This window comes from Sinocyclocheilus rhinocerous, unplaced genomic scaffold (genome assembly GCF_001515625.1).
Source record: "Sinocyclocheilus rhinocerous isolate Xijiao unplaced genomic scaffold, SAMN03320098_v1.1 scaffold334, whole genome shotgun sequence".
Classification (NCBI taxonomy): Eukaryota; Metazoa; Chordata; class Actinopteri; order Cypriniformes; family Cyprinidae; genus Sinocyclocheilus; species Sinocyclocheilus rhinocerous.
The window spans coordinates 279,984-293,764 of NW_015658500.1; the positions used below are offsets into that span (position 1 = coordinate 279,984).

General features: G+C 36.7%; 3 protein-coding genes across 4 annotated transcripts in view; 2 read left to right on the forward strand and 1 right to left on the reverse strand.

Moving 5' to 3' along the window:
- Positions 1 to 1,494, forward strand: part of LOC107722175 (metalloproteinase inhibitor 2-like) — a 7,436-nt gene extending 5,942 nt beyond the window's left edge. The window contains exon 5 of the mRNA XM_016530428.1: positions 1,372 to 1,494. Coding sequence (XP_016385914.1) covers positions 1,372 to 1,494 — 123 coding nt within the window. The remainder of the gene's footprint in view (positions 1 to 1,371) is intronic.
- A 1,803-nt stretch (positions 1,495 to 3,297) lies between these two features.
- Positions 3,298 to 9,353, reverse strand: LOC107722238 (sideroflexin-2-like). 2 transcript variants are annotated; one of them, XM_016530521.1, is made up of 12 exons: positions 9,033 to 9,124; positions 7,744 to 7,926; positions 7,492 to 7,662; positions 7,260 to 7,358; positions 6,976 to 7,051; positions 6,474 to 6,559; positions 6,308 to 6,368; positions 5,789 to 5,855; positions 5,655 to 5,704; positions 5,191 to 5,240; positions 5,035 to 5,082; positions 3,298 to 4,353 (listed from the first exon to the last, which is right to left on the reverse strand). In XM_016530521.1, exons 2-12 carry the CDS (start codon positions 7,899 to 7,901, stop codon positions 4,254 to 4,256), a joined length of 966 nt encoding a protein of 321 aa, XP_016386007.1. In that variant the 5' UTR covers positions 7,902 to 7,926; positions 9,033 to 9,124; the 3' UTR covers positions 3,298 to 4,253. The 2 variants fall into 2 exon arrangements, with proteins under 2 accessions (XP_016386007.1, XP_016386006.1); XM_016530520.1 differs by lacking the exon at positions 9,033 to 9,124 and adding an exon at positions 9,211 to 9,353 and having other exon boundaries at positions 3,299 to 4,353.
- Positions 9,354 to 10,351: 998 nt separating this feature from the next.
- arl3b (ADP ribosylation factor like GTPase 3b) lies at positions 10,352 to 12,920 on the forward strand. The gene is made up of 6 exons (XM_016530518.1): positions 10,352 to 10,467; positions 10,895 to 11,038; positions 11,727 to 11,843; positions 11,931 to 11,981; positions 12,067 to 12,252; positions 12,327 to 12,920. The coding sequence occupies exons 1-6, from the start codon at positions 10,465 to 10,467 to the stop codon at positions 12,372 to 12,374; spliced, it is 549 nt and encodes a 182-aa protein (XP_016386004.1). The 5' UTR covers positions 10,352 to 10,464; the 3' UTR covers positions 12,375 to 12,920.
- The last annotated feature ends 861 nt before the right edge of the window (positions 12,921 to 13,781 follow it).

The following is a 13,781-nucleotide window of genomic DNA, read 5'->3' on the forward strand; positions in this document are numbered from 1 at the left end:
AAAATTGTGCTGCTGACCAAATTTCAGAATGTTGAACTGTTGTATATGAAGCTGTTCTTTATTTCACTTCCACTGTTTTTCATCAATGCTTCATGGCGTATCCTTAGCATATACGAAAAATACAGGAATAACAATGTAAACATCTATTATCCTGACAACAGTTTTTGTGTTCACAATTAGTTAGCAATATACAATAAATTCCTTTCTAATTCGATTTTTTATGCACATTTATGAATCGAACATCCCTAATTTGTTTTGTCAATATGTCTACCTTTCTGAACCTTGTCTCAAACACCCACGATGAGTCCAATTTATGCATTTATTCCTCCGTTAATCGTTCAGTGATGATACTATTTGAACTTGTTGCACTTTTTAAAGACAAAACCAAGAGGACTGTTCTCCTCTTTTTTGTAATTCTCATTTTCAATGCTTTTGTTACTGATTTGCAAATGCTTCATCTTTAAGAATTACAGCATCAGTTATCTAAGGTCCTAGTGAGCTGTTTTATCTTCTGTATTGTTCTTATTAGATTATGTACCCGAAGAGGTACATAAGACTTTAGTTGCCATGGTAACGGGAAGACCCTTTGTTTTGCCCTAGAGTAAAACAAGGCTGATTGGATTGGCATGCAAAGACACAGGCCTATAGCATGCACTGAGAAAGAGGAAACAAAGAGCGAGGTTCCTTCCTCCTGTGATGTCAATAAACTCAGGAGTTTATTGGCAGCTTGAGAGGAAGGCACAGAGTTGGGTTGTTGCAACTGTCCCCTGATTGGGCGTTGCCAAGTCAGCTTATGAATGCAATGGCCAATCAGAGGCGTTCAGATGAGTTTTTGTTCAGTGCACGGCGCTGGCTGATTGAATTCAGCTCTCACGCGAATTCTCTCATCATAAACAACAAAGCGCAGATGTACGTATGATGTAAGAGATTCATTCATAAAACCTTGTATAGACCGCTTTACTGATTATAAGGGGAGTTTTTTGAGAGTGCTTAAACTCGCGCTAGACTTAAGTCAGTCATAATGTTCTTTGACAGTGTAAATGTTCTTTGCTTGCATTCTCTGTATAATTTATTCGCTGTTTGTATAACTATGGAAGGTACAGGTAATAAAAAAATTACCTCATCTGTGAACATCCTCCTTCATAGCGTTATCAAACTTCGCCTTTGTTATTGTTTTGAAAATGCGACCTCTAGTGGCGAAAACTTACATATTGTACCTTTAAGTCGAGTCAGTAAGCACCTACCTAGCTAATATTTAATAATAACATGTAGCTTAATTTTAGCATTTGCATATCTATATACTTTGTTTAAAAAAAAAATACTGGTATCAGTATCACATCCTGTTAACAAACATTGTTTTGCTGCACCCAGATCACACGCTGTGCAACCTTCCCATGCGAGATCAGCGCCCCAGAGGAGTGTCTGTGGACAGATTGGGTGACGGAGAAGATAATTCACGGGCGCCAGTCCGAGAAGAGGTACATAAGACTTTAGTTGCCATGGTAACGGGAAGACCCTTTGTTTTGCCCTAGAGTAAAACAAGGCTGATTGGATTGGCATGCAAAGACACAGGCCTATAGCATGCACTGAGAAAGAGGAAACAAAGAGCGAGGTTCCTTCCTCCTGTGATGTCAATAAACTCAGGAGTTTATTGGCAGCTTGAGAGGAAGGCACAGAGTTGGGTTGTTGCAACTGTCCCCTGATTGGGCGTTGCCAAGTCACGTGATTGACTGAGGGTGAGGCGTTAAAATACTAGTTGCTAGGCGCTTCGTCAGGGTAAACCATGTGGCCCGATGTGGTCATAGTGATTGAGAGAAAGAGAGAGAGGGAGAAGACAGACCGCTGTTGAACTGACGAAAGCAACAAAAGTGTTGATCGATTTGGACGATATAATGCATCACAATCATTGTATAAAATCAGCACCGAGATCATTTGTATTGACAAAGGGAGCATTCTTATGGGTAATTGTTCAATTCATGCCTTTCTATTTTGGCTATCAGTGTTCCAGCATAAATGTACGAAGCTCTTTTTTTTGCCTAAGTGTGATTTAAATTAAGATTTTTGTTTCAATATCCTCACTTCTTTCTTCATATCAGAAGCATTGTCATAAACAAGCTTGAACTCTTACAAATAGTCTATATAAATCTACAAGTTTAATGTTTAATATGCATCGAGCTATAACTACTTAAACTGCTTTGTATGAATTATTGAATTTTAATGGCGTAAGTTAAATGATTTTGTTTCCATGTTTATACTTTTTTAAAAATGTGTTATTACCTTTGATTTATATGATCATTGTGTTATTTTTACCAGTCTTTGTCTTTCTCTTTTATGATTTGCTGAAAAGAGCAGGAATGTGAGACCTAGTGTCTGAACCACATGATAAAAGTTGTGGTAGAAGAACCAGACTATGCATGTCTTTGATGCTTTGTTTAATTCCCATGTGGACGTTCACTTGATGGATAAATATACAGTATTACCAAATAAAACATTAAACTACATCAGCTTGTCCAATTATGATTTTTAAATCTATGAAAAAAAACATATTTTTATATTTCTGTAATATAAAAATATTATGCATATTCATATTATACATATTATAACATATGTGACCCTGGACCACAAAACCAGTCATAAGTCATGAATTTTTCGAAATTGAGATTCATGCATCACCTGAAAGCTGAATAAATAAGTTTTCCATTGATGTATGGTTTGTTATGATAGGACAATATTTGGTCAAGATACAACTATTTGAAAATCTGGAATCTTAGGGAGCAAAAAAAATCAAAATATTGAGAAAATCGCCTTTAAAGGGGTCATATGATGCTGCTAAAAAGAACATTATTTTGTGTATTTGGTGTATTGAAATGTTTATGCGGTTTAAGGTTCAAAAAACACATTATTTTCCACATACTGTACATTATTGTTTCTCCTCTATGCCCCGCCTTTCACGATCAGCTCCAGGCATGACGAAGCGGATATCGTACTTTTAGAAGGCCAAACAAACTTTCTTTGCGTGAACATTTGGGCGGTGTTATGCAAATCTTCCCACATAGCGACGTAGATATGTGGGGGCGTGTTAGAACAAGCCGTTTTAAGTAGGCGTGGTTGACTCTTAACTTTTATAAAGAATATCTCTTTGGATGGATTCATGGAACATGATCTTTACTTAATAGCCTAATGATTTTTGGCATAAAAGAAAAATCAATAATTTTGACCCATACAATGTATTTTTGGCTATTGTTACAAAGATACCCCAGCGACTTAAGACTGATTTTGTCGTCCAGGGTCACATATATATAAAATTTAACTGAATTGAATCTAATACATATATCCTGTGTATATTTCAGCATATTTTATGTCCGAAAAAAGTGTCTTCTGGTCGCTTTATAGTATATTTTAGCCCATTAGTGTGACTATTTGACAAAGTGCTGCATATTTACCCTACAAAACTTTAATGATTAGATACTGCCCTCAAGTGGCAGGAATTAATATTGAGCGCACAGTTATACATAAAATAAACACAAGCTCCACTTTGGTTCAACTCTCATGAGTTATCACAGACCAGGGGTTTATTTCGACAGCTGTTTGTTTATTTCATCATCTCATAATGATGAAAAGAAGTACATAGCTCAGACAGTTCACAGTGAGGGCAAGCCATGGACCCAATGAGTGCCATGAATGTTTTTTTTTTATTTAAGACACTCTAACCATGAAATACTCTTTCAAACTGATTTTTAATGGACTGTACTTTCCCCCACTTTATGCTTGTAACTGGTATTTAAAATGTAAACATTTATGATCTGACTGTATATTCCTGAACGTCTGACAGTTTAAGAAAAACCCGATAAAATGATTTCACTGATGGCTTTATTAAAGCATTAAACCTTTAAAATAAACTGTTCCTGAGAGATGTATGTGGTAAATGACGGCGTATGGCATCAGAGGGAAACACTTCTCAGACTCTTCAATCTGTTCTCGATTATTCAGGGTAGAACATATACAACAGGATCGAATGACAAGGCAACTGGATCAGGTTTATCCAATGTCCATAAATTTTGTTTTCACAAATCAAACTGATTCATTGCAGCAGTCAGGGCCAAATGTAAAAAAAACTATCAATAAATTATTCTTTAGTGCATAAAAACCTTTTTTCTAGGATATGAAACAAAACCTCTAATCAAAAAGTTTCTTTTTAGAGTGAATGCGTGCACTCCGATGACGCGTGCATCCAGTCTGTGATTGGCCTGCACTCACAGGCCTTTGTTGAAGTACACGTAACTGACACGGTCCCCGTACTGAGAAATGATTGACTCCCTGAGCTCAGGTTCCAGCTTGGATACAGCCATAGAACTGCAATCAAAGTGCAAATGATTGATTAGTCTGGTATGGCTCAGAGACCAGTTATCGTGAAAACATCTGAATGAAGCATTTTAGAGAGAGATAATGGATGAAGCAGCTGCAAAACGTTGCATAATGTCTTAATGAAACTATGATTATGATATGTACTGTGATAATGAAGCTTAATGTCATAATGAAACTGTGATTATGATACGGAGAAATTTAGCACTGCATCACTTGCTCACCAATGGATCCTCTGCAGTGAATGGGTGCCGTCAGATAGAGAGTTCAAACAGCTGATAAAAACATCACAATAATCAGACTTTAGTCCATCAGTTAATGTCTTGTGAAGTGACATTTCGAAATTAAAAACATCTTTTTTTGATGTATTTGTTTTTACAAACATGCAGCTTTTCACTTCACAAGAAATTAATTGATGAACTGGAGTCGTGTGGATTATTGTGGTGTTTTTATCAGCTTTTTGGACTCTCATTCTGACAGCACCATTCACTGCAGAGGATCAATTGGTGAGCAAGTGATGTAATGCTAAATTTCAATGAAGAAACCAACTTATCTACATCTTGAATATCCTAAGGGTGAGTACATTTTTTTTTTTGAGTGAACGATTCCTTTGAAGAGATACTATCCCTTCAAAAAAAGATGTCTGTCATGTACAGTATATGCAAACTTTACCAACTCTGAGGAAACAGTGAACATGCTGCAGGCACCATGAAGATCAGACTGTGAAACAGAGAAAGGCATGTTGTCATTTCTTCTACTGAAACAAGATCTCATATATTTAGCATACCAATTGTTGCTATTTTCATAAAAAGAAATGTGATCACGTACAATACGCCAACCATCATGACTTGCAGTGGCCCGTGAAGAAATGTGATTTTCTGCAATAGAAACAAAAATGCAAATATGTTTTATATAAAATCATACCTGTACAGCAAAGGGTTTATAGACTTTACAGACCCAGGAATCCCAATATAATAAAATCAACAATACAAAATAAGATTACCTTTGTAAGACGTATAATAATTGCAATTGAAAACATTATTATGCTACATAATGCATTAAACCATTAGCTAATGTTCATTCAAATAGTTAAAAGTGTTAAAACCATTTGAAACCTGTATGCATTGATGATAACTGACTGTTATATGAGAACGACTCAACAGACGTCGGTTTTGAGGTCTGAGAGAGAGAGTGAATTTATAACAGAAACATCTGCAGATCATAAACTGGCTATTTTATCGCTTCTCCGTTCCATTGCGTGCTTCTTGGATACAAAACAACATGAGGCTCACCTGCATGAATCTGTATTTTTCCAGCCTCTGCATAATAATGGGGAGAATGACTGGAAAGGACAAAGAAAGCGGCTCAGGATTCATTTATTTTAGCACTGAGATCTGATAACACCGGCCAAACTCTTTGCACTTACTCATGCCTGGCGCTGCCATGGTAACTCGAGAGATGACCACCTGTGTGATGCCCTTGACAGCTGCTTTCTATGACAAACACAGAGAGTATACACTATTTATTCAGTAACTTAAGAACACAGAAATGTTTTTAATGTAAAAAGGCATCTTATCATTAAACTGATTATTGTAAGCACTAAACACACTCAGATCTATTTAAACTAATGTTTCTGCTCATAAGTTTACATACTCAGGTATGTAAGGAATGTAAATTACAATAAATTGTTGTAACAATAATAGATACGATATAAGATACATAAGGACATGATGTAAAAATTAACGGTATGTAGGTGTTTAAACAGGCATTTGTGTAATTTCTGTTATTCATTTGTCTTGTGTAATATAAGCAGTTTCTTCAGGGCAGTACTTAATAAAGAATAAAATGTTTTATGATATCATTTTCTAAAACTAATACACATCTTGTAACTAGTTTCATCAGGTGAGGTTATTTCGACCTAATACAACCAATAAATATCCCTCACCCTTGAGTGGCCCAGTTTATTTCCATCTTCATCCGTCACAGCAATGCCGTTCAAAATCTCCCTGTACAGGAAAGAATAAACCTGAATATACTAATATCTAGACACGTGAACCTAGTGAGTAAGACCCACCAAAATAAAAGATGGTAGGAAACAGAAGATGTCTCACTGTTGTCTCATCATTGGAATGTTCACACAGTTAGCCGCGGCCACAGCAGCGAACGGCACCCAGCGTGCCACCAGTGGAGGAGCTTTCTGAGGAGATAACGGTTAAAGATGCTAAATAAGACATTGATGATGTATAACCACTGCAGACACGCCTGTCAAACTGAACAAAGGAAGAAAAGCTTTAATTATTTGAACTTTAATTTGAATTCTGCATACAAATCTACTGTATTAATAATATATGCATAAAAGTAAATATATAATTTATTTTTAAGTAAATATATTGATGTATTATTAGAATATTTGTGGCTGTACTTTGAAAACAGTAAAGCATTTTAAAATTTATCGTGAAATACCACTGTAAGTACATTACTGTACATGATTTTTACACACTAACTTATATTACAATTTTCAGTTTGTAAATTTTCTATTGTAATCAGCTGCATATCACAGATCCTGTCTGTAGAAATAGAGTATTCCCTTAATTATTTACATGAGGCTAATACCTTTGTGTAGAGGTTCAGCCCAACCGCAGTGGCCAGCGCTGTGCTTGTTGCGGTCACATAAGCTACTCCAATCTGCCTGAGCAAAGTCGTCACACACAACACAACAAAAAAAACATATCTGCTACTGAAGCTTATCTGTTATTTGAAGCTCCTTCCCAGACATCTGTTAATAAATCACTAGGTATCACGGGACTGTCACATTTTAATAGGTATACACTCTGCAAACCTACCATTTCTTGCAAGTGAGTAAAGTTCAAAGACAGAAAGGAGTCATAGGAACTTACTTTGGTGTGATGGGGGAGGCAGCATTGCGATTGGTGTAGTTGACCAGAGCGTTGAAAGACTGGTTAACCCACTGCCAGAACACTACAGCAGGAACTGTCCTACACGACCATACAAAATAGCTGGTTAATTGTTCAAATATATAGTACATATTGTTATAAATAATTATATATATTATACAATAAATATTAGAAATAATAATAAACAATATTAGAAATAATCAAATAAACTGACCTGTAAAACTGAAGCATGAACCCCGTGATGGCCATTCCCCCAGGCACCTGAAATGACATTCTCCCTATCAGGTTCATCCTGTCACCTGTGTCAGGATGAAATGCAGAGTCGTACAGCTTCTTGGCATAGTGTAGCTGCTCCACTGTTGTGCCAGGAGGAACAGAGCCAGCTCTTGGGGAGAGAGGAAGCGAAACAACGTAAGAAACAGGAAGAAGAGAGAGATCACCTCATCAAATCAATCCATTTCTTCACCTGCAGCTCTCCACTAAAGCTTTGGCTTCATCTAGTCTGGAGTCAGGCAGCAGAACAGTGCGGCAGTCAGTGATGTTGAAAAAGTGTTTGAGACGGCCCATGAACGTGGATTGATCCCAGCGTGGGGCGTCGATATCAAAGCCCTTCAGAGCTTCCATGGTTCTCGCTCTGCTTCCAAAGAGCCTGGGTGAAAAACAGAAAACAACAAATATTCAATACATTGATGGTTTCCAGTTCCAGTCCATAGAGAATAGATCATACGAAGATCCACAGAACAAAACAAATATGCCATTTCGGATGAAAATCATGTTCTGATGAGACTAAAGTGGGCTGAATGTTGAATGCACAAACCAAATGCAATTTTTGATTCACAAGTGGTGCATTTATATTATTTAAGGTGTCAGTCCAGGAGTGGCTTAAACTAAAATGCGAGCTCATTTGCGCTCTTCATTTGTGTTGTACTCTTTTATTACTAACTGGTTTCTCATCTAACAAAGCAGCGTATCTCCAAATGCTATGATAGGAAAATCAAAACCAAGGCTCTTACAGTGAGGCAAGCTATGCAAACAGATGTTTGGATATCAGGAAAAACAGACCAGGGCCTTGGCCCTTGACCAATAATCTTGACTAGTGAAAGCGAGAAACTGACTCCTGAGAGCCTGACCTAATTATAACCAGTTTAGTTCAGCCTTCCAACTTAAAAACCAATTAAGTTTCCACTAATCCTTAACAAGTAATTTCTCTCAAACAATATGGCTTTTAAGAAAATATCAGTACACTGCAACATCAAGTGTACTGTACAGTCTGCATGTTACTTTTTAAAGCAATCTATTACAAACATCTCAAAATGAAAGAAATGCATGATTAAAGCAGGTGAAGGAGCACCAGATTTGACATTTGTAATGTTACTATTTACTGCAGTGAAATGAATGCACAAGTACACAAAAGGCAATACACAAAACAAGCAAACAAAGAATGACTTTCAATGGGTCCAAACTTTTCACGACCATTTTCATTCTGTTAATTTGTTTCCTTACCGGTTTAACCTGATTTACTGGTAGTTTAACAGAAAATGTGTAAAATATATGCTATGATTAAAATAAAATATCACCAAAATAATACAACGATGTACAGTTAACTATACCAACTAGGTTAGTATGTCACCAACCAACAAGTTTAAGGAAAGAGACCAAGAAATGTCATTTTTGAAGTGGCAAAACAAAGTATACGTTCGCTTTTAAAACATCAATAATTCTCAAACATTAAGCATGGATTTTCATAAAACCAACCCTGCATTAAAATTGCATTAGAAGCATGCAAAGTAGCAGCTAATTAGAAAGCAGACTGTATCAGAAGTTGTCCAGCAGCTTGCATCAGTTCATGTTCTCAGTACACAAGCACCCGGATATGCGCTGTCAAAACAAATCAGACAAAACCACAAATATCAAATGTGCCGCATGAAAATACCTTTATAAAGTGACGTGACACTCTTGTTTATATCTCGTGGCGCTGCAGTAGTAGAAAATACCAATGAAGTGGGTTAAACACTGTGATGATGTGGGCTTGCAACATAGACGAGCACGTGGCATTCTACCTTCCAATCCCTGAAGAGAAGAATCTCCCTCCCCCTTACACTGATAGGAAATCAGACTCACTTCCGCAAATCGGTTTCTTCGAACAGTTCAAAGAGACGATTCGAAAACAACCGATTCAGCTATTATTGTGCGTCATGAAATTACATGTTGTAAAATGTTTCCAATAAAACATTTTCAGCAGTTTGACGAGTCCCAGTTCAGTGTGTTGCAGCCGATTCAACACATAAAAACACAAAGGCATTCAGAACCAGAATCAGTTCACTCCAAATGTTGTCGGAAAGGTACGCTTCTCGGTTCAGTCAGTGAGTCATTAGCTGAACTCAGAATAACATACTACGCTTACATTTTCTGCCATATGTTTATACACATGATGTGGCAGAAATCGTGACAGTAGTATGTTTTTTTTTTTTTTCGAATTCAGTGGTTGAGTTCAGTGTTGTTGACTCGAGGAGAAACACTCGGATCGATTCAGTATGATTCATGAACGAATCGTTCATAGTGGTTTTATGGTGGAGTTCAACCGATATGGTCAATTTTATTCTTTTACTGGCGAAATTTCAAATTCACAAATGTAAATTTTCCTGAAAAAAAGCAGCTTTATATGCTTTAAAAATAAATAGAACAATATGTTGGCTTGAGTTTCTATGAAACAAAAATTCAAAAGGCACTTCAAATTCTGAGGATTTCTTTAATATTTTTTCATATAGACATTTTTTATTTATATTTATATTAACCTCCCCTATTGTACAAATGTTTGTATTACATTCTTGATTTTCTGAAGTATTTGTAACATATGACTTTTATTGTTTTACTAATAAAAAGTTGTTGAACCGATTCGTTCTGATACTTTTACTGAAATAATTTTATATTATACATTACACAATATCTATTATATTATAGAATATTTATTATGGAATTTACTGGAATTATATGGAATTTTATTTATTATTATACTGATTCTCTTTATCCTCATATTATTTGATCTCTGTGTACATATACATTCTGCTGCTAAATGGTTTTCGTGTTCTACGTCACTTTTAGCCCTTCTTGGAATGCACGTATTTCTTGCGTACTACGTCACCCCCTTGGTAACCCTCAGCGGCGTCTCAGTAGGCAGAATCACAAGATGGTGAGTTAAAGCGCTTACAATAAACATACTCTTCCCTGTAGACGTGTTTGTTTGAGATTGCTGAGAACATTTTCATCTCCGTCACATTGTGAAATTCAGTCATGTTAGCCTGAGGAGAATTGTGGATTTGTTGTAATCATGTGGTGTTAAAGATGAGCAGCGGTTCTCGGTCGTGGATGAGATTAGCTCGCAGGACTGTTTAGGTGTCACGACTTTTCGAGAATCGCTTATGTATTGCATTTTAAGTCTCTTTTTATGCGTATTTCAGGGGGAAATTATGTCAAGGTCTATTTTTTAAAATACTTATCCCTTGAGCATTCATTGCTCCTCTCGAAACCTTTTGCGTATGCTCGTGCGTATGACGTCATGTTACATGCGTTGCATAAACTCAGAGCATTGTATAATCTGCGCTTTTTACCTTTTTTAGGGTTTGTTATCAATTTTACGGAAACTTAAAAGTACCCCCGACCAGGAGGTGCGGATATTGCTTCTGGGGTTGGACAACGGAGGCAAGACCACCTTACTGAAACAGCTGGCATCTGAAGACATCACCCATATTACTCCAACACAGGTGATAAGATTACTTAGGGTGACCATAATTCCTCTTTTTCCCGGACATGTCCTGGTTGGAAATTCTGAATTGTCTTAAATGTACAGGTTTTGGCTTTATCCTATTGTTTTCATACCTGCTGAATGTAATGGTTGAAAAGTAGTTTGACCAATAGCATGCAGGCATTGTACATAATCGACCAATCGTGGCTTGGGAAAAGGTGGGACGTACAGAGAACAGTCAAAACAATGTGTGCATATATAATGTATGAGGACTGTAGAGAGCATGACAATAGGAAAACAAAGCCAAAACCCAGACGTTTTAGGCAATTTAGAAGTCTTGGCCAGGGCATGTCTGGGAAAAAAAGGCCTGTGGTTAGTACTGGGCGGTATACCGGTTCATACCGAATACCGGTGTTCATTTTTGTTATGATATGAATTTTTAAAATACCGCAATACCGGTAATGTCACTTAAACAACGTTCGGAACGTGACACTGTTTGAAAGGGGTCCCTTTTCACTGTTGCACTGTGGTGAGGGAACAGCTGTATGTGTTACTAAGCGTGAAAGTTCAGAAACTGAAGCTGCTACCTGTGGTCACCATATGGTTGCATAAAGCCAATTAGAGTTAATGCCACATGCATTTACTGAATCAGCTGTTTTATTACCATAGCAAGTTTAATAACTTTTTTTTTTTTTTTTTATCTGTAGGGTTTCAATATCAAGAGCGTCCAATCCCAAGGATTCAAATTAAATGTATGGGATATCGGTGGTCAGCGAAAGATCAGGCCCTACTGGAGAAACTACTTCGAGAACACAGATGTACTGGTGCGATCATTTGTCCGATTTAAAGTCATTCCACAATCCACTTTGATTCCAAACACATTGTTAATTAGACACTCCTTTTGATTTCAGATTTACGTTATTGATAGTGCAGACCGCAAAAGATTTGAGGAAACGGGACAGGTGATGCTTTGTGACTGTTATTTCTTCGCTATTCAAAGCAATTTCTGCTTTCAGTGTTTAATTAAGTGAACTGATCTGCATGCAGGAGCTGGCTGAGTTACTTGATGAAGAAAAGCTCAGCGGTGTCCCGGTCCTGGTGTTTGCAAATAAGCAGGACCTGCTCACCGCAGCCCCTGCGTCCGAGATAGCCGAGGGTTTGAATTTGCACACTATCAGAGACCGAGTGTGGCAGATCCAGTCCTGTTCTGCCCTCACAGGAGAAGGAGTCCAGGTTGGTTTGGATAACATTTTGTTGTTAGTCAAAAACTACAGTATTTGGACTAACTGACTCAAATGTTGTTTCAGGATGGCATGAACTGGGTCTGCAAGAGTGTGAACGCTAAGAGGAAATAGAGCTGTTTTCTCCTACCCTGGCTTTCACGCAGGAGGGAATATAACCATGACTTTGAAAAAACTGTCAGTAGGTATAGGAAATGAAGGCATCCCTTCAAAACTATTTAAATTCACTTTTGCCTCTCCTTTTGGGCCTACTTTGGTCCTGTATCCATACAATGAGTTCAAGTTAACAGTATCCTTTCACTAGTCTTTTAAACTCAAAATTAAAAATGTACGTCCATGTGATTTCACATTTGACTTGTTTTCTTTAGTACATTTCAAAACTTAATTAATTCTGCCTTCATTTCTTGAGATGAATGACTTGTGTTTTTATATTGAATGTTATAATTATTTAGAGGATTTTGTTACTGAGACATTTAAAGAGTGACAGCCTTCATCATTCAATTCAACCGTTCAACCGTATGTCCTTCCATACTGGCATTGTTCACTGAAATAACACTCTTGTTACTCCATCTAAGGTCATATTTTTGTAATTTTTCCTGAGAGTAACAGAGATAAGAATCACGGTACCCAAATGCAACATACAAGAAACATCAGTATATACAAAAGAAAAGGGGACCATCAATAGGATGTTTTTGATAATTAAATGTAAATAATGTTCCACATATCAAATTATTTTCTGCATATATATATACTGTCAAATTTTACAAATCCAGCATTTAAGAATTTCTTAGAGCTTTCTAATGTAAGTGGCCTGTACAGCTGTAATCTATACATTGACGAGTACAAGAGGATGTCTGTCGTCATCGCATCAAGATTATTTTTGTAGCGTCTCTGAATGTTGTGATGTGTGTGAAATTACTGAAGTATACCGAGTAAAATACTGAAAAGATGTGCAAGTGTGATGTTTTATTGGCTGAGAATTCTTTTAGAGTAAGTAATCATACATTTATGTTTCTGTTTTATTTGTTTTCTTGGGTTGATTTGAAATGGGGTCGTTGCGCCAATGCTGATACTTTAGGATATCTGTCAGACACACACTCTCACAACATATGGTGTTGACAGGCACAGCAACTCGCCAAGACACAGTTCACATACACCTACACTCACGTGATATTGCTTATTATCCAACGCCATTCTGAAAGTACATGGTATATTTTGTATGTTATTATGTTAACAGTTAAAGACACATTTTTAATAAAAAAAAAAACGAGATTAATTGATAATTCATAAGTGTTATATAGGTGGCACTATTGTCCATGTTTATCATTCTGGCATTACTTTGTTTGCTAGTTCCTGATTTTCTATTATTTCACTGCTCTTCTAAGGGTGAACATTGTGTGTGTGTGTGTATATATATATATATATATATAAAGAATCAATGTTTATTCAAGGATGTGTTAAAAAAGAGTGTCAGTAAAGACATTCATAATGTTGCAAAATATTTCTAATTAAATATATATA

Excerpts from the sequence above, each read along its gene's own strand:
- LOC107722238 (XM_016530521.1), bottom strand. The coding sequence starts at position 7,901 with ATGGAAGCTCTGAAGGGCTTTGATATCGACGCCCCACGCTGGGATCAA. Across the intron at positions 5,856-6,307 it reads ATAAACTGGGCCACTCAAGG|AAAGCAGCTGTCAAGGGCAT; the intron begins GTGAGGGATATT and ends TGTTTGTCATAG. Across the intron at positions 4,354-5,034 it reads TCACTGTTTCCTCAGAGTTG|TTCTATGGCTGTATCCAAGC; the intron begins GTAAAGTTTGCA and ends CTTTGATTGCAG.
- arl3b (XM_016530518.1), top strand. Across the intron at positions 11,844-11,930 it reads TCGAGAACACAGATGTACTG|ATTTACGTTATTGATAGTGC; the intron begins GTGCGATCATTT and ends TTTTGATTTCAG. Across the intron at positions 11,982-12,066 it reads GATTTGAGGAAACGGGACAG|GAGCTGGCTGAGTTACTTGA; the intron begins GTGATGCTTTGT and ends ATCTGCATGCAG.